The following is a 23,902-nucleotide window of genomic DNA, read 5'->3' as shown; positions in this document are numbered from 1 at the left end:
TATGCACAAAAGCAGAAATGGGTTTAATCAGAATGCCGTCCTGTTTAATCAAATTGAATCAAAAATTATTTTACAAGTACTTTACATAATTTATAAAGTGCTTTACATAATGAAAACAAAAGCTTTTGCATGTTTAAAACACAAGCAATCACACACCACAGTTAATCACAGAACAAATCAAAACCACACACACCTGTACATATACTCACTCTCACACACACACACTGTAAACAGACATAGACCCCACAGAGAGGTGCGGATTGCATCAGGGTGGGCCTGGACGCATTGTATTAATTCACCACAAGTGAAAACTGTGATGGCTACTCTGACATCCTATCCATCCTGTCCTAATGTTTTGTTACCGTTTCACTGGGGTACCAAATCCAAAAGTAAAAAGAAGTAACTTCCCGTGTGACCTGGCCATAAACACAAAGCAAGAATGGCTCCATGTTGAGTGCAATAGATTTTAGCGCTACAATGTCATCATGCTATGACATAGCTGAGGTGTCTATCACTAACTGTCGGATACTCTGCCTCTCAGGTAAGGTTACAGTTGGCTGTGGGAACGCAACGAGATTACAGTTTACAGATCTGCCCCGTCCTGTCATGCGCCCATTGGTGGAGACAAGGTTTTGGAACCTTCAGGCTTTTTAGTATAAATGAACATTTATGTCTGGCACTAGGTGAGGAAACTGTATCCTTGGGTTCGATCCACATCAAGAGCCACCCAGATCAGGGAATACCAGGTCAGGTTCATGATAGAACCATAAGACTGCTGTGCAGGGCCCTGACAAGCATGATCACCATAGCAACAACCACATGGTCAGAGCAAGCATAACTTCTGATGTAAAGGACCCCTCTGAGGACAACACTGGAATGAAAAAAACAAGATCTAATCAAACTAAAAATGGCTTTAAAAAAAAAAAAAAAAAAAAAAAAAAGGCCAGTAGATGTGTAAATATACAAACACACCTACACTTTGTTGTATACAAAGTCTATACTTCTTTGCCATACTGACTTTAAATATATTGAAATTTTTCATATATAAGCAAAAGATATCAACATGGTGTTTTCTGCATCTATACAATCTTTCAGACTTTTGGTCAATCAAACATTCCAGCTAATATACATGCTGGAGCATCTCACATCCTGGAGGGTCAAAACTGATTTATATTGAAGAGCTGATCAACATTTCAATTCAACTTAACTAAATTTTATTTATATAGGGTACTAACTGACAATAAATCATCCCAACATACTTTAAAAGAACCATTCAATCCCATTTAATTCAAGTTAGTGCAATTCATTACAAATTCACTTTTTTTTTTTTTTACAAGTTGCCTGGCTATGGTAATATGATCTTATTTATTTAATGCCATTTCCTGCAAGCTGGAGGTAAAAGTGCAAAAGTTTAACAGGAAAAAACCTACTGAGTCAGGAGGGGCAGACATCTTCCTCAACTGTGATTATCAAAAGCATATCTAACTTTTTCACCAACACACAGATTCTCAGATTGGCACTGTACCAAAATCATACCATATTACACTGGAGCGAAGGATGTTAAAACCAGCTAAACAGGATATGGAAAGTGAAAATATAAAAGTGAAATATAAAATTCTCCAACCAAACCTTCAAAACAACATGCTATATCAGGGTGTTTATTGCCCTGCGGTAAACTGGACACCCATCCAGGGTGTACCCCACCTCTCCAAACCTAAATAGCAAAAGGTGGGTATGAAAAATAAATGGATGGATGGATGGATAAATTAGAGAAATGTGTTAACCGCAAAAGTTCCTGAACAAATGTTACAAATCTCATGAAGCCCAAAAGCAATAACTACAGCAAAAAGTTGCTGGTAGCTAGCCAACATCCGGATGACAAGGGAAGTGTTAAAAGAGGTAGAGGTTCTAGACTGAAAACCAGCTGTTCCTGGTTTCAAACTAAACTAATCACCCATTTTCTACCTGGCTGTTTAGTATAACAGGCATGGGGACCCAACAGGCATGGGTATACCTTTAAGAAAATGGCAAAGCTAATCAGAGAGCTGAATCGACTTGGATGTCCACATCAGGCTTCTAAAACTTATTTCTTTATGGCACCTGAGAGTAAACACAAGCTGTACAACATGATCTTTGTTTGGTTTACTGTGATCAAACATATGCAACCAAAGGAGGCAAATCAACAGATTCAGACTTCATATGGCATTCAGAGCTCATCCCAGTTAGGGGAGATCCAAGATTGTTTAATTGTTTTTTTTTCTGAGTTCACATGCAAAAACTATATCATTGAATATTGATATTAAAAGATAAATCCCATGAGATTTATTTAACTATGCACTTAAAATGTTTTTCTTCCTCACATTAGTTTCTCCAGTTTGTGAGTAAATAAGGGGAAAAAAGCTGGAAAACAGCGAGTGGCAACTAGACAGATGGTTCTCCTTTTAAACACTCCGGGAAGCCCAGATACTGTACACGTCTGCATGGGGTTTTGCAGTCATTACAGTCACTTAAATACAACTATACATTATTTATTACCACATCTAAATAAGCCGCAAACCACTATTACTTATACTTTAAGACACACGCACAAAAAATCAGCAAAACAGCTCTAAACTACACTGGAAATGTAGCTCCTAAAAAACAGATGTTTTGTTTCAAAAATGCTCTAAGTGGACCGAAATATAACACTACTGCAACCACTCAGTATGAAACACAAAGTGGCAGCTGTCATTTGGAAATGCTATTCAGTTTTGCAGACTGATAAATTTTATAAGTGAATTTAAAGGTTCATAAAAATAATCCCAAGCATTTTATAGTGCATATTTGTTTGCGAGTCACGTCGACATGGCATTTAACAGACTCGGGCTGATGTTAACTCCAGCAGATTTAGACTTTAATCTTTTTCCCTTGTTAACTTTTATCCTTTTGTTGAAAGCACTGCAGGCAGTTTCATTTCAAGGGAACCATCTCATCCAGTAAAATTAAAGCAATTTTACTTGGAAAGTAAAACAAAACAAATGCACTTGCTGTTTTTTTTTTTGGTTTTTTTTAAGTGATATCTTGAGATACTAGTTAACCATCTCAACCTTGTTTGTTTAATTAAAACGGGTTAAGTCGTATTAAATATCTGCAGGTTTGGAATTGTATTTGAATTGTAAAATAGAGTAAAACTATTTTTATAGCGCCTATCAAAATAAAAAATCACAGTCCTTCACCTAAAAATACAACAAACAAAAGAGCCTCAAAGAAACAACAACAGAAGCAAATTGTAAAAGATGGGTTTTTAGCTGCTTTTAAAAGAGATTACAAGAGTCCACAGATTTCAGGCTCAGAAGAAGGGAGTTGCAGAAAGTAGAAGAGACTGCGGCAAAGGCTTTGTGATGTTTGACATGAAAGGTTTAAATTTTATGTAAAATAAAGTACTTGTGCAACCATAGATTGTATATGAAAGATGGATGGAGCCTCCGTCGGCTAAGAGTGAAGCCTATGCGGAAGTGCATAAAACTGCAGTTCCCCCTTCATCCGCTAGGGGTGCTGTTTGCAAAACAGAGCAAATCCCCATAGACTCCCATGTTAAAAAGACCAACTGCAAAGCAGAAATAAACATGTTTACAGCCTGGTTCAAAAATTCATTTTCGGTTAATAGGTCAGGTTTACCTTCATGACAACTGTGTTTTTTTCTAACTCGCCCGTTTAAAAGTAATTTAATCTAGAAGTTTGGCATATTTAGGAGCATGTCCTTTTGACTGACGGGTACCCGATCTCCCGCTTCAAGTCAGAAGAACGTAGAACAACTGCGGTTTTTAGCCGGTTAAAAATGTGACTTAGCTTTAGCCCGCTTACCTTCGTTAGCTGGTTAGCTCCTGCTATCTCCAGGTTAGCTCTTAGCTACAGGCAGCTCAGAGTTTGCTCGATGTCAATCACCCAGCATGATGCTCACAGCCTCCCTCTCAGCTCTACTTCTTTGCCCATATGTGTATTTTCCGGGTAAGACGACACGCCAAGATGGCCTCTGCCAAGATGGCAATGGTAGGAACCGCCCACCGAGCTTCAATTCAGTTCTTCAGAAACCTATGGGTGACATCACGGAGGCTACGTCCATCTTTTTATATACAGTCTATGTGTAAGATGAAAAGGTTAGCACAATCTTTTCTTGCTGCAGGGCGTGCAAAACCTAAAGGTAAGTTAAGAACGCAGAGTGCATATGTATTGTGTTAAATCACAGAGATGAACCTCCATTCCTTCCTACATACACATGGTCATGTCAGTCAGAGTATTTAATGCTATGATTAATCAAAGCACTGAAATTCTATGCACCAGTGTGTTAGAGTGCACTAAACACTTGCAAACATCTGTAGTATTGGAGGTTACCACTAGAAAATTGTTTTTCAAGACAGAAAGATCGACAGAGCTGTCACTGGTCATTTTGTCTGGGTTAACAAGTCTGTTACCCATTAACAACTCCATGATGAAGACATCAGTTTGAAACTGACTGCATTTCCCTGAACCAGGAAAACAGAAAGGGCCTTAATGAATGTATCACATTGACATCCATCTTTAAAAACTACCATTTGCAGCCCTAAATACACCAGGACTTCTCATCCAGTTGAGAAAAGCTATAATCCAATGTTTTCCTCAAGGTTCACCATTAGCATTAATCTACTGTAGCTTGCAAACATTCAGCCAGATGAACGTCTAAGGTCAGAACCGACTAAAGAAAAGTTCTCTGAAGCTCTCAGGAGAATTAATGTACAACTAAAGAACCGGAAGCCACCTGCTGATGAGCAAACATGAAACAATTCAGCTTCCCTCAAAACCCTGGCAACTTCAGGGTAACAAACTTTTAGGTAAACCTTACTTTCGCAACAACTGCATATCAATTAAACTCTTTCCAGTAACTTTGCTGTATTTCCCTTCTCTGAAGTAGCTACAGGGAGCTCTGAAGTCAAATCCTCTGGACGATGATAAGATGTGAGTTGTAGGAGAGAGAAGAGCGTATTATGGAGGGGTCCGTCTGTTTGACATATGGTGCCAATTACCAACTGATGGGGTTGCAGAGGTAGAAAGGCCAGCCCATACTGGCCCTTCCCACTTAAGTTTTTACAAACAGCTATTCATCAGATTCTACTAGGACACCTCCCACTCAAATCCTAAACCAAACTCCTACAATTGGCAGAAAACCTACACATGGCTGCAAGCCCTTTCAGCTGATGTGTGGCCATCTCATCGTCAAGCATGCATGCTCATTATAAAGTAACTTCATTAAGTGGAGCCAAACCAATGCCTGACAAAAACACCCCAACGCTTCATCCAGGCTGACTTTTTTTTCTTTTCAACCCTAAAACTTAACTGAATGAATAAGTTTTACCTACAAAGTAGCAATTAATAATGTCAACTTAAAATAGGCTTAAATTACCATGCCGACCTTGAAAGTTCACTTAATATACATGTTGATGTATGTGCTTTATCATTTATTTATATTAAAAAAGGAACAAAAAACTAATTTGGACCACTTGATAAAACAAGTTAAGAAGAACAACAGACTGTTTGGTCAGATTTGTTTGATCAATGGATTCAAAATTGTAAAAACTTGAATGAACGAATGAAAAAACAAACGGATGAACGAAAAAGCAAAGTTGCATGTCAAAAAGCCACTTTATGTCTGAATTAAAAGCCATCCATCTATCCATTTTCTACTGCTTATCCGGGGTTGGGTCGTGTGGGCAGCAGCCTAAGCAGGGAAGCCCAGACTTCCCTCTTCTCAACCACATTTGCCAATTGCGGGGGGATCCCAAGGTGTTCCCAGGCAAGCCGAGAGATATAATCCCTCTAGTGTGTCCTGGGTCTTCCTCAGGGTCTCCTTCTGCAGGGACATACCCAGAACACCTCACCAGGGAAGCATCCAGGATGCTCACCCTAAATGACTAAGCTAAGAGAACCACATCATCTGCAAAAAGCAGAGACCCAATGCTGAGCATTTTTGTCCGTTTATCAATTTTATCCATTTAACCTTCATCACCAATTATGTTCATGACTTTTATGGACAGAATTTCATAATTGGTGATGAAGGTTAAATGGATAAAATGGACAAATGGACAAAAATAATCAAGCTTACAAAGTGTGTTAATATATCATTGTGATTGTTACAATAAAGATTTCTATGTCCTGAAGGCACGGCGAGTTTATTTATATAGCACAATACAACAACAGGGTGATTCAAAGGGCTTTACAGAGACAATGAAACATTAGAAAACAAAAGACATAGTTTAAAATCAGAACAAGAAAGCAAGGAAAAAGAAATAACAATAAATAAAGATACATAAATAAAACATGGTTAATATATGACGCTGCATCTTGACTTGGTGTCACAGTGCACCAGAAGTCCCAAAACCACAGAACCAAACCAACAGGATTTGAATTGTTTAACAGGAAACAAATTAAATAACCCCAGGGTTGGTCCTGCAGGTGTTCAATGTTTTCCTGCTCCAACACACTGAAATTAAATGGAACAGCTAAGAGGTTTAGCACATTTAAGTCATATGTATTGGAGTAGTGTAAAGAAATTGTCTTCATTAAAAAGAAACTTGTCAAAAAAAATTAAGTTTTGAGTTATTTAATAATGACTATGACTACTATAATGAATAAATGACTTTTTAGGTTTAAATCCAAGGAGGGGGACTTTTATAAGTTCTTCACTAAATACTTTGTTTGCTGACATGCTGTCCTTAAGATGGTAAACATAATGAACAATGTAAAGACATAAACATATAAGTGCTCACACAACAATTAGGGCAAAACATTTTTTATGTAGAGCATAGATGTACATCAGATCATGTAAAACATTCTCATTAAACCCACTCATTTTACATCTCTGTTCTGAGCACGGCAGGAATAACGTAAATGTAATACTGTCACTGTTTACGGTGCCAGCTGCATAATGTGTACTCGACCTATTTTCCCATTCATGAGACAGAGCAAAAGACACCTTATTGACAATGCACAAGTACTAAAAACACCTCAAAGTCTGCCATGTTTAGTGTTTTCATCAAAATTGGCCATCTTTTATGATGCATGATGCACAAACCGTGATATCAGTGGTTTTACTTTCTATTATAAATCATCTCTGGAAATCTAAAATTTTCCAGTGTGGAACCGAAAAGTACACATACTGTACAGATGTTTTTTATTTTAGCCAATTTTTTATTTTTTATTTTATCTCTCCCTCTTCTTTTACTAGTAAATGCTCCTAACATCACTCTCTCATTTACTTTAACTAAAACTAAAATATATTACTATTATTACAAATCACTTCTTACTATTACTAGTACTGACAGCATTTAGGTGTGTTCAAATTGCAAATGCAGAAAAACCTGGATAATTATATGAAAGTATTTCTTATATATTCCCCTGGGTTGCATATCTCTCTGCATGCACTGGAAATTTTTCTCTTAAAAAAAAAAAAAAAAAAAAAAAAAAAAAAAAGAACAACCACCCACCCAATCCAACAGACCTGCCAGGTTGGCCGGAAACAAAGCCATCAAATTTATAGATCATCTGGCCTTAAGTTGGAGAAGTGATCTTTATAGATCAAGATGGTGCCCAAAACTCCTCTCTTAAAAGCGCAGAGAAGCCATGGAGCGAGGAGGAGATGAAGATGCCTTTATGTTAATGGTTTCTGCAGATTCTGATACTATGTCTTTTTCCAGCCGCTCAGCCACACTGTGCTGATTAAATCATGACGTTGAATCATGACGAAGAGGTGAATTTCGAGGGAAAGCTGTGTCAAATCACACGCTGCATATAACCACTTGTATACAATATATCCATCTAGATGAGAGCTTGAAAAGTCACACTCCCGAGTAAAATTTTGTGGATATGATCTGTATCAGCAAACAGTTTCAATCCAACTTTATGATTTTTGCTCAAATTTCCACAGCACTTGTCAGCAAGCAGACAAAGGAAAAGTGCTAAAATGAACCTGAAACATATCAATGCAACAAATCATACATAAGTTTCTAAACTAACAGTGCACATAAGAATAAGACATGTCTGCTGAGCTAAGATTATAAATGCCAAAGGAGGAGACAGAGCTCATCAACTTAGCCTACACACAGACTGGAATATCTGCCCACATTAACCACACATATTATGGTACATTTTGTACATGCACATGTCTGGCAGTACAGCACATGAGACTCCCACTTTGAATTAATAATTTACTGAGCTCTCAAGATACAAAAATATCTTGTGAATGCAAAACCCCAACACAGAGGCAATGAAATGGTCGTGTCAGCAAGATACAGCTAATCAGTCAGTTAATATTTCCAAAACTCCCAGGAGTCCCGAGTTTAATTTGTAGTCTTGGCCACAAAAGGCATTCTGTATGGATCCTGGTTGGTAACAGAGGGAAAATGGACCTGGGTGTGCTAAATGGAAATGGCCTTTTTCTTTTTTAGGAAGCCACAAAGCTGTCAAGGCCATGTTGTTTGTTAACCACAGCACAGTGTGGTCGAACACATAGGTCCAAGGGGATATTATTCCACCACCCTCAGTAGAGAAGCTTGCATTGTTTTCACTTTGTAAGGACACAATTCTACTCAAGATTTGTTCATTCATTTACATAATTTTGTCCCATTTTAGTATTATTTCTTGGATGTAGCTACCTGTCCAGAGGAAAGTCCGAATCATATCTAATAACACGCTGGGATAACCAGGTGAGAGACTTACTTGAGTATAAGGACTACGAATTTGCACTAGTGTTATCTGATTTAATTTCAGTTTAATGGGATTTAAAAAAAATTTTTTTACTTGCCCTTTTACACGTGAAAGTTGGCCAGTGAGGATTCAGAGCTAAAAAAAAAAAAAAGAGAAGCACATCTTCTGGATTATCTGTACATAATTGACTTGCTGCAGAGATTTTGACATTATCTGGCTTCCTGACAAATTCCACATCTTCGTGACATGTTTTCCAATTCTAATATTTCTGCAATTCCCTTTTCTTCGTACGCTCCCACATGTCACCTGCACCAAATAAGAGGAGGCATCCAAGCCATACGAGGACTTGATGCAGGCTGTTTATTTCTGCATCCAGTCTTGTGTATAAAATATCTAGTTTTTTTTTCTAAAAGTCAGTATTTTCCTTTATTGAAATACATATGCAGCTTTTATTATATCAGTTTTGCCCATACAACAAAAGAAAGGTCTGCTGTCATCTTACCTTGAGACCTAAAGTACATGCCACAAAAATGTCAGGGAGTTATTTCTCCTTACTAGTAATAACAGTGTTTTTATATATAATAATCCACCTGCTTTAACATCGGCACCAAAATCTGATGCATTTCATTTTCTATAAACAAGAGTGTGTCTTACTAAATGAATTCAAGTTGGTTTTCAATCATTTAAAGCAGAGGTGTCGAACTCCAGTCCTCAAGGGCCGGTATCTTGCTGGTTTTTGTTGTCTCTATGCTCCAACAGACCTGACAGAAATGAATTAATAGGCTGTTGGATCCATTTGATTTGAATCGTTGGTGCAGGGAACAACAAAAACCTGCCGGGTTCCAGCCTCGAGGACTGGAATCTGGCACCCCTGATTTAAAGCATTGCTTCGCAACCATTTTTTGAGCCAGTGCCCTCCTATCTAAAACTTAGGTCCCCCTACTGCCACCCTCCAATATTAAACAATGACTGTAGAAGCTCTGGTAAAAGTCTCCGCAGAGCACTGCCAACCAAAAAAAGCGCAATCAAAAAGCACAAAAACCTTTAAAAAATAATAAAGCCTGTCTTACAATTTTGGTACTTTGGTTAAAAATAATATTCCAGGTGGGGAAAAAAAGCTGCTATGGTCTACAGCTTTAACTCTGTGTTGGTTGAAAATGACTCATGAAGTTGCAAATTATTTATATAAGGATAAAAGGTTTTTTAGGCTTGAGTGTGTCATCCTTCTATAATTTCTCCTAACTCTGATTGGTCTACATAAGTGTCAGTCATTAAAACTGAAAAACAGACTATCAACCAAGTGGTAACCTCAGGCGGTTAAAAGCAAAGCCTATGCAGATGAGAAAAATTGCAGATCACCTCTCATCCGCAAGGGACTGGCTCCAAAATTGAGCTCCGCACATCTTTTATATAGTATATGCTGCCAACGCTTCACAAGATCACTTCTACGACTCCTTTTAAGAATAAAAGGGGTTAACCCTAATGGTCTCTGAACACCCCCTAATAGACAGTATTGCCCCAGTGAAACTCTAATTTAGAGGGAACTGGAAATAAGACTACTTCAAACTCATATGAAACAGTCACTGTATTAATTTGCTGAAGCAAAAGTATTAAGTCACTTCATCACTGTCTCCATTACGTTGATGCTTTTTCAAAGGCTGACGCAGTCGGTTGCTGTCAGATTAATGGAAAAGCAGTGCTTATTGGAAAGGAGGTGCAGAAACAGCAACACATGAATTTCAAAAGATCTGAAGCTGCTTTTGTTGATACTGAATGAGTTGAAGATGCCAGCATGTGAAACGAGTGCCATTAAAATAATAACTTTCAACAATAAAGCGATACAAAGAGAGAATTTACTCTGAGCCGTCTGGGTGAGAAAGAAGAATCCATTTGCTAAGACTGGTCATATAGTTGCTTGTGGACTGTGAGAGTTGTTGGCTATGTGAGAGCAGTTATGGCATCGTTAACACGAGAGTCATCTGCTGCACAACTGCCCTCACACATGAACCATGGCTCCCCCGCTGCGGCATTGTACGTGTGTAATTCCTGGAGCAGCTCAGCCCAGGCACAACCTCTGCATATCCCACATGGTTGGCATTTGAGTCACTTCACCGCTGCAACTGTGTTCCCAATTTATTTATTGCCAGTAGCCAGCTAGAGTGGAAAAAGATGAACCCTTTCCTGGTGAAATTATTTGGGGCTTAAGGGTGCATCTCACAGATACCACGACCACAGCTACTGGGAACACACACCCTGAATCACTCTGAGGGCAGTTATCCATGTTGGGTTTTTTTTTTCTTTTTCTTGTTGGTCTGGAGCAATGCCAGGTTTAATGTTTGTGTATGTGAGCAAGTGTGTGTGGGGTAACCTTTCTAGGATATGAGGGCATACAGAAGGGTCAGAGCAAGGGGCAAGCAAAGGTCAGGCACCGATCGCTCTAAGACTGTCTTAACAGTACAACATAACTATAAAGTGGGACGTATGAGGGCTTTATTCCTTTTTCCAACTCTCATAGTTGCCTTACTTTCTATTAAAAAGCAGTTAATAAAGGTAAGACTCATGTGATATTGCATCTCTCTTATACATTAATTCTTTTTAATGCCTCAAATGTTGCATGAATGCACCTTTGGTTCAAATGTGAATGAAATATGTATCTCCATCTAAATAACTGCGGTAGGCTGCAAGGCTGCAGCTACAAATCACTTGCAAAATAACCTGGACTTTCCTGGACAGAAAGATTTTTTGTTTGTTGATTTTTTTTCCCACTCTAAAGGTTGCATAGCATTGCTATTAGGAAGCTAGTATTAACTGTGTTCATATAGAATATTAACCACTTTAAATTAGCTTATACTAGTTAAAACTGCTGCAGACAATGAGCCTGGACAAAAACTAATAACCTTCTGATTTAAATGGGTCGCTGGAGTTATTTATCTATAGCCATGAACCAAGCATCATTTTGGCACTCTGGAATGAAAAAAAGTGTTTTTGACTTGTTATGAATGCGCAATGACTGACAGGCTCCCTTGAACCCGCTTATTAAAGCTGGAGTAGGTAATGTTGGGGAGCTAGCAAGATTTGAAAGTGCCACCCTGTCTTGGCTCCTCCCCCTTGTGTGATCCAAAGCTTTTATTCGCAGCTTTTTCCACCAACGATTTTCTCTTTCTCGGCTGTTTAGCAGGAGGAGACAAATAAACCAAGCCGGGTCGGGGAAATCCTTCCTGCATTTTCTCAGCCATGTTCCCCTTCTGAGTTTCTTCTTCACTACTTTGTATTTTCATCCTAACAGGCTATTTATATGCAGGGTGTGGTTATCAGGTATGCGCTGCTGGAGGGGGAGGAGGGGAGCCAGGAGCAGAAGCTTAAGAAATATAAGAAATGAACAACTCCATTTTGGTCAAAACATTTGGATTGGTCTGTTTTTACAGATTTACAGTAAACTGAGGGGTCTAACTATATTTCTTATTGTTTATAAATACAAAATGTATAGACTACTACCAGGACTAGGAACCACTTCACCCAGAGTAAAAAAAATGTTTCTGAGCAAGATTACCAACTATAGCTTTAAGCAAACAAATTAAGTCAAAATTAATTCATTCTTGTTGGAATATTGAGCCAAAAAACCTGTTCTTTATTGTGGAGTTACATACATATATACTGAAAAAGGCCCGATCTCACAATGATAAAGATTCCTTTAAAAAATTCCTAGGTCCAGATGGTGATCACTGCGACGATTTTATGGAATCAAAGTTAAACCAAGACATGTTCTCCAAAAAAAACATAATTTAAAAAAAATAATAATAATAATAAAAATCCTCCCAGTAGGTGTCTTTGCATGAAGTTGTAGACAAAAAGAAAAACTCCAGCAAAAACATAACCTTCTTGGCAGTGGTAGTAATGTTGAAGGTTCAGTCAACCCCCCGATACTGAGCAAGTTGCAAAAGTACAAAAAAACATGGCCACTAAACTAAGTGAAATAATAAACACCTGCTGAGTTGCAGCAGCGTCGACATCGCCGCCACCAGCCACCAAACACCCAAAAACTTCTATGAGATGCCATTTTTACCCTATGTTTATATCTGCATATAAAAACTATTATACCTCCCTGCTCAGAGTTCTGAACTGCTTGTCTGCACGGAGTCAATGAGCTTGTTGCACCTGCTGCCATGGAAAGTCCCTATGCAGACAGCAAATATTCCTGCACTGCAAGAGTTATGATATTATGAATAGAACCAGGAAGCATTAGCCTTCCCACTCTCTTCTCCCAAATTTCAACAAGGTCATTTTCTTGCCAATATTTGTGCACTAGTTTAACAACTCTGCCGTGTAAATATGTCAAGCAGTCATCGAAATAGAGCAGGAAACTGTTTACACTAAAACCTATGTGCAATCCTGAAAACTAATAGTTCAAAAGAAGAGAAAAAAAAGTACAGTAGTTACTGTTCTTTCTTCCTAATGCCCCCCACACCTTGCTTTTTTTCCCTTTCTAATACCTTTTTGTAGCATCTAATTAGAATCCGACCAGCTGTCAGTACTGCGGCGGTCTCCTCAACCTCTGTAAACTTGGAGCTTAAAGCCCCACTTGCTCCGTCTTCTTTCCAAAAGACCCTCTCTACCTTTCCTTAAGAAAAACCTGCTCGCAGCATTCTTCCCTTCCTGAAAATATTTTTCCACTGCCCCGTCCAAACCATGAGCGCCTTACTTTGGACACACACACACACACACACACACACACACACACACACACACACACACACACACACACACACACACACACAGAGGAAGCATGATTTGCAGCCCTCTCACTCTCAATCCGTGTGTTTCTCACCACCTGGGTGGAAAAGCATCACATTTTCAAGGAAAGCTGATACAGAAAGATCGCTGCTACTCTCGCCCAACAAAAGGGATTAAGATCTGGGTTTCAGCTGATCACAATCTCACACTCTCTTTGATTTTTAAATGGCTCTTGATAGACCGGGGGAAAGCCAGTGATTTTCAGTTATTACATTGTTGTTGGACCAAGTGACAGAGTGACTAGTTCAGGCAAAGCTATGTAATCCACAGCTTGTTGGTCAGCTGAGGGGACTGAAGAAACCCAGAAGGTGCAGGATAATGATTAAAGAAGCACAACAGTGGAATCAAAAATAAAGAGTTTGAGGAGATGGTTATGACTTGATGAGATGATAAGCAAAATAATATGTTTTGAACTATTCCTGATATCTAGAAGCCTCTACAGCTGATTGCTACACAGGAGACGGAAAAGGAGGAGGATAAAGAGAAGAGGAAGTAGTCCCTCCATCATTTTAGCCATAATATTGGAGCTTATATCTGCAACACAGAGGCTGGTGGCAGATATTTGCAGGTTTTCTGAGACATCCCCCCCCCCGCCCTAAAAGACAAAAAACAGGGGAAAAAAACACCCACCTCCCTTCTCAGACCAGAGCTGGTGGACAGCTTGTGTCTCAGTGTAAATATAGTTTCACGCTATCAAAGGCACATTTTCCAAGCAACACCAAGAGAGGGTAAGAGGGCACCTTCCAGGATGGGGGGGGGGATGACCCTCCCCCCCTACCCCTTTTTTTTTTTTCTTCTCTACTCTGCTGCTGCTTGCTGGTTGTAGTAACATGTTTATCACCTGGCCTGCTGATGGGACCAGAAAAACTGCTATGATAACTGTGCCAACCTGAGCTCCATTGCAGAAAGTTTAAAAGACAGCTAATTAAAACCCTCGGTGAGGTCTGGACTTTGGCCGTCGTTTCTAGTTGTTATGAAAGCATTACATGATAAAATTTTACAAAAATATCATGCAAAAAATACATTAGGAAAAAAGTTCTGCGAGCATCTGAACAGCTGCACAGGTGTTCACTGCTAAAAATCTTAGAACCAAATTTGTTGGATTTGACTGTTGACATCTGCATGACTAACTGGCCTCTTGCATTTCTTGTTTTAGGAATTTATTCTCTAGAAAACTTGAGGTGAAGCAACAGATAAAATTGTGCTATCAAGTCAACAAAACTGCTGATAGCATCAAGACAGCTTTCATAATGATTTGAATCCAATAAAGGTTCTTGTTTGCCGTTTTTGCTAAAGTACCACACTGTCCAGTTTAATATCAGACCCACCATCAAACCATCATACTAAACTATTTCAGCTGTTTCACGCTGATGACATGTTCCTTGTGGGCTCGTCTGTTTTTATGGTGGCAAATTCTATAGTGTACTTCTAATATAAAAGAGAGCAACATAATTACTTTATTTAAAAAACAAATTTACAAACAAAAAAGCAATTTACTTATGAATTTGCTGTCTTTAACAATGCACTTTAACTCGTAAATTAAAATAAAATAAAATAAAATAAAACAAAAAATAAAATAAAATAAGATAAAATAAAATAAAACAAAACCAAAAATAAAATAAAACAAAACACAATAAAATAAAATAAAAGCTTTCATCATGCAAAGTACCCCAATGATTGGAAAGTGAGCTGCCAGCGAGGCTTTTTCTTGGAGCCTGGCATCACAAAGTGACAGGCAGAGAGAGAAATATAAGCAAAAGACAGGGTTCATAGGACAATGAGGCCCATTGATATGACGGAGACGGGACTGGGTGCCTCCAGTGTGCTGACAACGGCTGACGGTGCACAGAGGCACCATGATTACAAAAGGCTGAACAGAGTTGTGGTACTTCAGAGGTTGAAAAATCAGGATAGACCTTCGAACCCACCATAAACTGTTTTTATTCTCTTTATGACTTTTGAATGAAGCTCGACAACTTCTAGGAAGACATTCTCGGAGCTGAGCAATCCAAAACTGTAAAAGAGCTTCTCTACTTCTGCTGTTTCCCTTAACCTTTCCTCCACATTGTAGCACATATTAATTGAAAAAATACCAATAAGCATTCGCAGCATCTGGCAAAATAAGCAGCTCACAGTGGTAAATTATGCTACATAGCAACATTCTAACCATGAACTAGTCAAGCCTTAAATCCTGACCGCTGCCTATTTTCAACCAGGAGCAAAAGAAGTTCTCTTGACTTTAATAATTGCACTGCGATCTTTTTATCAGCCTTGAGCCTCATAACTACAAGATACAGGATCTTTCTCATTTATATCTCTGGCAGCAGCAAAAACTAGCTCTTGAGGCCATCTATGGGGTTTTGTGTGAAACTGCACCCAATAATAGAACCTGACATATCTCTTCCTTTCAATTGTTATTTTTTGGAGCAAAATAGATGTTTGTTTTTTTTAAGCTGGGAACTGGTTCATGGATACCACAGGGATTTGTGGTGTACCTGTCTGTAGGTGCTGATAATCATCTCTCGCAGATGATAGTGCATGGGTGTCATGGTCTCGCTGACAGAATCCAGTGCCAAGTCCACCTCTCGCTTCATCCTGTGGCCATCGGGGAGAAGACGAACCAGCTGCATCACAACCTGCACAAGAGAAACGACACACACACTCGTCATCCGGCATGTTTCCACCAAAAGGTTTGATGAAGCAGCAAAAGGTTATACAAGCACGTCGCCATGCTGCAAACATTATGGAGACTTTCTGTTATGAACACATCAGCATCATAATGAGCCAACAGAAAACTCTTTTTTTCTATCATACAAAATATACTTGAATTAAATGCTTAATATTAAAGCTTTCATTTTCTAGAATATTATCAAAATCCTCTTTACTAACGTTGTGACAATGGTAAATGTTTTGAAGAGTATGCTAACTTATTGCATCGTGGTTGCTGAAACTCTTTACAGTTGTTTCATTTATAAAAATTTCTGGTCAAACTGGCTAGGTTTCCATCCTATGTTGGACCACAGCAGCAGTACATGAAACACGTCAACTTTCTTTCCTTTTAATATTTTTTACATTATAAACTGCACAAACGTCATGTATTTGGTGGATTTGGGGAGGTTTTTTTTTTTTTTTCAAAGGACTGCACATCCTATTCTAATAATAAAGATTGGGCTGCAGTGTGAAGGTGTAAAAATAAAAAAAATAAAAAAGAACAAAAAATAAATAAATCACCAGATAGTTCAAACTAACAGCCTCTGAACATGACTCAGATAAAGGTGGGTGACAACATGTACAGAATGTCCATGCATTCATGGGAATTAGAAGCAAATAAAAACAAGCATCTTTCCACGTTGTGTTGGCTAAAAAATGTAGTCACATGAAGCCATGTTGAGGCAAAATGTCCAAAATCAATTTCTCTAATCATGATTGTTAAAACTCACATTTCATTTCAAAATGCAAATAAAAGCAACACTGCATGAATTGTTATTGATTACGGATGTTCATTCATCCTCATGGATGACCCATTTGCACACTGTGCACATTAGGCAAATTTCTTCTCACATTAAAAAATAAGAATATTAATAATTTATTCATTTGTACCTTTTTGGATTGTATTTGTGTAGAGCGCAACTGTATTGTGTGGGGTTTTCCTCTTAAAAAATGGGATTTTAGATTGTAGGTATGAGTGTGTGTGCTTTTCTCTTTGTGTTTGACTTTTGATGGACTGTCCTGCTTGTCCTTCGGACAGTGTCCTGTAACGCTGAACAAGGAAGATGTGTAGAGTCGTAAAACAGTTCTGATTTAAGACATGCAGAGTAAACTTTATTTAAAAGCACTTTAACAGTAGCTACTGAAAACTGTGTTTTGGGAAATCTTAGTGAAGAGTGGTGCTGAGTGTCCACTTCAGGAAAAAGAGATATATCACAGTCAAATGTTCTATAATCCTTGAAAGTATTAAAAAAAAAAAAGATTTAGGCTGTTGTATTTATATCTTCATAATTCAAATTGTAAAAACGCAGTCAGCTTTAGGTTCCTTTAAGTAAAGTGAGGATGCTTTCAAAGAATATGCCATTTTGATTTGGCAGAAAATGCTGTAAACAGAATAAATAAATTAATCTAATTAATCAGTATTTAACTAGTTGCAGCTATCAAACTGTATTTAGAATAGAAACAAGCTGGTACAAGGAATGGACTTAGCCCCTTTTTCTTTCAAGGTAAACTTTAACTTCAGACCATCATTGAAGCTCATCTAACAAAACCATTCTTTTTGCACAATTTTCTGGATTGCACGTGCATTTTTATGCGTGTAATTTTTATGTGTGTCATACACTGTCTAGCCAAAGAAAAATAGAGTCCCCACCTGGATTTGACTTAGCAAATAAGGACCAGCGGGTTGCATGGTGGCATAGTGGTTAGCACTGTGGCTCACAGCAAGAAGGTCGCTGGTTCGGTCTTCGCCTGGGGCGAGGTTTGGGCAGTGGCTTTTCTGCATGGGTTCTCTCTGGGTACTCCGGCTTCCTCCCACCATCCAAAGACATCCATGTTAGGTTCATTGATTTCTCTAAATTGTCCATAGGAGTTGGTGTGAGTGGTTGTTTGTCTCTGTGTGGTCCTGCGATGGACTGGCGAGCTGTTCAGGGTGTATCCTTTCACCCAAAGACTGCTGGGATAGGCTACAGCTTCCCCACCACCCCTCATCTGATTGAGTGGTTTGGATAATGAATGAATTAATAAAATAACATAAAAATGAAGAACAACACTAACATAATAAAATATCAAATATAAATTATATATGTATAAATATAAAGGGTCATGTTTGATTGCAGGGCTGGTCATAACATCTTCCTCCGCACTTTGTTCCGATGAATATTTGCTTCATCAGATCAAAAAATTTTGCTTGTCATCATCTGAAAACAACTCAGGTTTCTTTTGGCAAATTCTCTGAGAGCAGTCACGTGCATTTTCATGTGGAATGGCTTCCTTCTGTTCACTCAGCCATAAAGGTCTGTAAGGATAAGTGTTGCATTGATGCTTTTCCTTCTGTAAAATTCTCACATCTCCACTAAAGATCTATTTCATTTGTAGTCATTACTGACTTATTAATGTGTCATATTCAGCCAATAAACTCTGAATGGAGCTTGTTTTTTTTAATGGAGATAGGAGCAGAATGTGTAGGATTATTCATTGTGTTTAAGAATATGTCTTTATTTCTTGATAAGTTACATTATTTCACTTGGACACTGTTTGAGATCACACTGTATCTTCCACATGCAATTTTAGCTACAAAGACTTGTTTCAAAACCTCCCAGTACCGATTCATACACACTGCAAAAATTCAATGTCTTATCTTAGGAAAAGAAACATTTAACTCGAGTAGATTCAGATTGTAATAAAGCAAAATAATCTGCCAGTGCAGTAAGATAATGAAACATCCAGCCTCTCAATGCCTCTTCCTCAGTTTGAGAGAAAATATTCTATAATAAAAGCAACTAAACAAGATGGGATGGCGGTGAGTCAGGCAGTAGAACAGTTTGTCCAATAAATGAAAGGTTAGTAGTTCAAGTCCCACTTTGTTGTGGTCAATCTGTCTTGGGTTAAGACACTTCACCCACCTTGACTCAATTCTGGTTTGAATAAAAGAGTCTGCCAGTCTGCTCCAACCACAACCAGCAGAGTGAACAGATAATGGATTCAATGTGTAGCACTAAAACCAATCCATAAATCAGTCATTTCACTTAATGTAGACGTTTTGTCTGGAGTTTAAGAAAGAAAACTATTAATAGCAGTTCTTCAATTCAGATGAATCATCTTTTGCGGCTGCTTTTAAGTAAGAAAGAAACAACATGAAGAGAAGTATCAACAGGCTAGTTTGTAGGTTTAAAATGAGAATTTCACAACTCGTTTTAAGATATTTCTCACTTGTGCAAAGGCCACACACTTTTTTTTTCTTAACATATTACAAAGTTTAATTATCTTTTTGCAGTGGCACTTGACCAGAGTCTGAATTTAAAACTTTTTCCCTTTAATTAAGATAAATACTTTACCCATTTCGGCTGGGCGGACAGATTTAGAAAGTCTGCATATTGCTTCAATCTTCAGTTTTAGAAAAAGGAGGCTGCTGTCCTTTGGGGCACATTAAATGCTGCAGAGGTTTTCCTAAAGCCTTCCCCACATCTGTCCCTTTACATTTACTGTCTGCAGAACTATGGACGACTCTGTCAACCCCTGACCCCGCTGTCACACATGTACAGTCTCGTTATGAGTAGTAATGATCATCTGTCCTGACCTAATTACTGCACTGGCACAAATGTATGTCAGCGTGTTCATTTATAGTGTTGACCCAGCAAAAACAGGGAGCATTTCCATTAGCATGTTCATGACGTTAAAATCCCAACACAGTGTTGCTTCGAGCTGAAAACAAGTAAACCATGATGTTGATTTCTTGACGGCTGTATTAACTCATATGCCAATAACAATATCATGATGACGCAGTTGACAACAATGCAAGATAACCAAACAGCAACATTAAAGATTAGATCAGGCCCGCAGGCAAAATTCTGTTCTCTTATTCAATGTGGGTCAAATGCAATCTCTGCTAGTTTGCATTATTATTATTATTATTATTATTATTATTATTATTATTATTATTATTATTATTATTATTATTATTATTTCCTTTATTATCTCATAAATAAAATGCGCGGCTTTCACTATTACAATTTTTTAAATTAAAAGCATGCTGCTGCAAGCGCAGTCTGGTACCGACTTGTCATTTAGTTTAGTAATTAACAAATAAATTCAGTTTTCATTATTCCTTTTTATCTTAATACTGAAGTCAAAAATAACAAAGGGGCTTTCTAGTTGGTTAATAGGAACTGAAAAGCCAGCAGCTGTACAAGCACAGGGACGCTTTATTTCACAAGGCATGATTAACTTGAATTCAAAAGGATTTGGAGCAACATGTGGATGCCACTACTAAAGAAAATACAGTTGTGCTCATATTTATTCATACCCTTTTATTAAAGAAGGGGGGAAAAAAACAGCTTCCTGTAAAATAAGCTGAAATTGACTAAAGTAATAATAAATAAAAATTTTATGAAAGTCATTACATTATTTTCTAATTCTGGTTCAATAGAAATATTTTTTTTAGAAAGCAAACAAATAAGATCATTTATTACATGTTACATCACTCATAAACTGATATTTTGTTGAACAATCCTTTAACGTTTCCGCTACAGTCAGGTGTTTTCTGTTCCTCTCAGTCAGACTTCTGCACCTGTTGACAGGTATTTTGTCCCACTGTTCAACAGAAAAGTGCTCTAATTTGTCCAGGATCAATTTGTTTGTTTGTTTTTTTCTTTCTTCAACTCAACTAAATGAAAAAACAGTGTCTTACATTACTAAATTACATTTTTGCAAATTTTTAGTTATTGTTCCTTTTTTAAGTCTCCAGTTATTTGAGTGACTGTTGTAAATTCAGCCTTTTCTTTAAATGTAAGATTTTCAATATTTTCTAAATAAATTAACTAATAAAATAACTACAATCATAATTAGATAGTTTTTTGAACATTTAGGTTTCAGTCGGTTCATATTTGATGCGTTATTAAATTACAAGTTTAATTAATGACAAATGACAAAAAGCACCTTTTTTACTGGTAGGTAAACATTTAAGAAGGGTCTTTGTCATTAATTAAACTTGTAATTTAATAACATATCAAATATGGACAGACTGGAACCTACATGTTTAAAAAACTATCTAATTATGATTGTAGTTATTTTTTTAGTTAATTTATTTTGAAAGTATTGAAAATCTTACATACTCCACCTTTAAAGAAAATATATGAATACATATAAGCACAGCTGTATGTTGTAGTGAAAGCTTTGTTTCTTTCAGAAAAACTATTTCAAACCACAATCTGCATGCATCACCTGAGCAAGGCTGCACAGTAGAAGCATCAGCTGGTTTAAATCATATCTCTCGTGCTGAACTCGGGTTGTCCAACTCAAGTTATTCATATCCAAACCATTTCCCATCTCCTCTGGTTTACCTCAAGGCTCAGTGCATGGACCTCTCGCTCATTACAAACCTCCTTCCCCTTGGCAATATTTTCTGCAAATACACATTTTCAAATATACATTTTCATTGTGCCAATTCACCCGTGCAATTATTTGCTGTGGCGATCCCTTCAGAGGGACAAGTCGAAGGGAAACAAACCAACATTTTCATTGCTACCTGTATGACACCCAGCTTTACTCGTCCACCACATACAAAACCAAATAAAAACAACTTTTTTACCCCCTTTGGGAACTAATTTCAAGTTGCAACTAACTTTTTTTGGTGTGAATGTGCCGTCTGGTGCAAAGATAGTCACAGGAACCGGCAGAGCGTGGGTGTTAAAGACGCATAACGTAACTTTCTGACCTTAAAACTCATCCAGGACTTGTTTGATGACACAGTGACATCTATCATGTGCAGAGCCGTGGCTGCCCAGCAGCGTCCCGACACTGAGAAACTGCACTATAGAACTTACAGTACATAAATAGAACTTATAGTACATCGGGGACGCAACCTGAAGTTGACCTCACGGTATAATGAGGAACTGGCTGCTTTGAACACGTAATGTCACTGATTCAGCAAAGAAATGCAAGAAGACTAAAAGAGAGAAAGGGACTAAACAAGATTCATTGTAAGATCGTCTTCTGCTGATTGAAGAGAGATAACCGGTCAGGTAGGATGCAAGATGGATGCTGAATTAGCCGCTGATGGGGGCGTGTGACGGGGAACATGGCAAAAGTTTTGTAGTGTGTCTTTAACGTCCACTTTGTGAAAGAATTCAATAAAATATGACTTGGTTGAAACAGTTAAATAGTTGAAATCATAGTAAAGACTTTCACAACAACATAAGTTCAAACAGAACCCAGCAGGTAAAAAATAACGCCCCTTTCTTTATTGATTTAGACTTTTCTTACGATGAAATCCTGCTACAGGATTTCAGGCTGGTTGACTTTTCCTCACAGCAACACTTTGAAACTTACTTTTTTTTTATTTTTTTTTTTTTTTATCTTTCTGTTGGAGATTTGCTCTTGTCCTTGGGATCCCTGCCCTGCCCTGCTGTATAATCCAGTGTCAGACAGATGGCTGTTGAACAGATGGCCTCACATATCAGTCTAGAAAACTTTGATATACAGAGTTCATGGTCAGTTCGATGACTACAAGGTGCCAACATCCTGACTTTCTGCTGGCTAACCTTCCAAACAAGCCATACCTGTTCAAAGTTTGTCTGATTGCACTGATTTGAGCTTTAACATCCTAACTAAAGCCTCTAGAGTCTGAGATGTCGCACTTGGATTGTTTACAATTTCTCTGAGCATTGTGGGGTTTTGACCTTGGGATGAGCAGCTTGGTATGACCACTCATGAGAAGAACAGCAACTGTGTAACTTTATTATCTTTTTTCTAACCTTTGCCATTTTAATGGGGGACAAGAATCACTTCTCTAAGCTGCAGATGTTTTCTTCCATTGGCATTGTTAACACAACAGTTCCAGACCTGCAAAGTGCAGAGGAATGAAAACATGGCAGTGCAGCACTTAGTGTGATTACGTTTTGTTGTGCTGCCTAAAAAGTTGCATTTGTGAACAGTATAAGGTTTATCTCTACTGGAAAGGATCTGTTGAGCCAGTAGTTTCAGTGACAGAAATGACATGTTCTTAAACAAAAGAATGAAGTGTTAGGAAGTGGCAGCACTGTCTGTGTCCAACAAATATAATGCAATAACTAAAAAACAATACCATCTCCAAACTTCAGAGGTCAGCACTAACATCACACTGCTGACAAAGAAGCAACGAAGCAGGTAAAACAAAGGAGCTGCAAATCTTAAAACAATGTTTAGATGCTTTATTTATTTATCTGAGCCTGCATTGTCTGTTTGCTTTTTTGCAGCATTCCTGGTTTCTGCACTATTTTTCCAAATGTGAACTATTCAAAGTGCCAAAACGTCTGTTTTTATAGAGAATCTCACACTAGCTGGTGATCACTCGATCAAATCAAAACCTGGCTGCAACTCACCCTGCTGAATTATATGGAGGAGGTCATACTTTCCCACATGACATTTCATCCAACAGCCATAAATGCATCCATTAACTGGTCATATTAGGTTTATTTCAGTGTCAAAGCCGGAGCACATCCCAACAGCTAACAAGTTAGAGGCAGGGTACACCCAGGAATGATCACTAGTCCATCACAGGGCAAACTCAGAGAGAAAAGCAACTACTCATGCTAACTCCAATGGAGAACTTAGAATTCCAATTATTATGGGGGGGAGGGATTCAATCAAAATATCGAATATTGGGATTTTTTTTTTGCTTCACAATTTTAAAATAGATTTTTTTTTTAAA

At 37.9% G+C, this 23,902-nt stretch overlaps 1 protein-coding gene across 1 annotated transcript in view; it reads right to left on the bottom strand.

Moving 5' to 3' along the window:
* Positions 1 to 23,902, bottom strand: part of pald1a (phosphatase domain containing paladin 1a) — a gene marked incomplete at its 5' end in the record, with an annotated part of 56,001 nt that overhangs the window by 18,026 nt on the left and 14,073 nt on the right. The window contains one exon of the mRNA XM_079260500.1: positions 16,002 to 16,142. Coding sequence (XP_079116626.1) covers positions 16,002 to 16,142 — 141 coding nt within the window. The remainder of the gene's footprint in view (positions 1 to 16,001; positions 16,143 to 23,902) is intronic.

The sequence above is a fragment of the Telmatherina bonti genome (assembly GCF_933228915.1).
Source record: "Telmatherina bonti genome assembly, chromosome: 21".
Classification (NCBI taxonomy): Eukaryota; Metazoa; Chordata; class Actinopteri; order Atheriniformes; family Telmatherinidae; genus Telmatherina; species Telmatherina bonti.
This window is presented reverse-complemented; position numbering and strand designations above follow the sequence as displayed.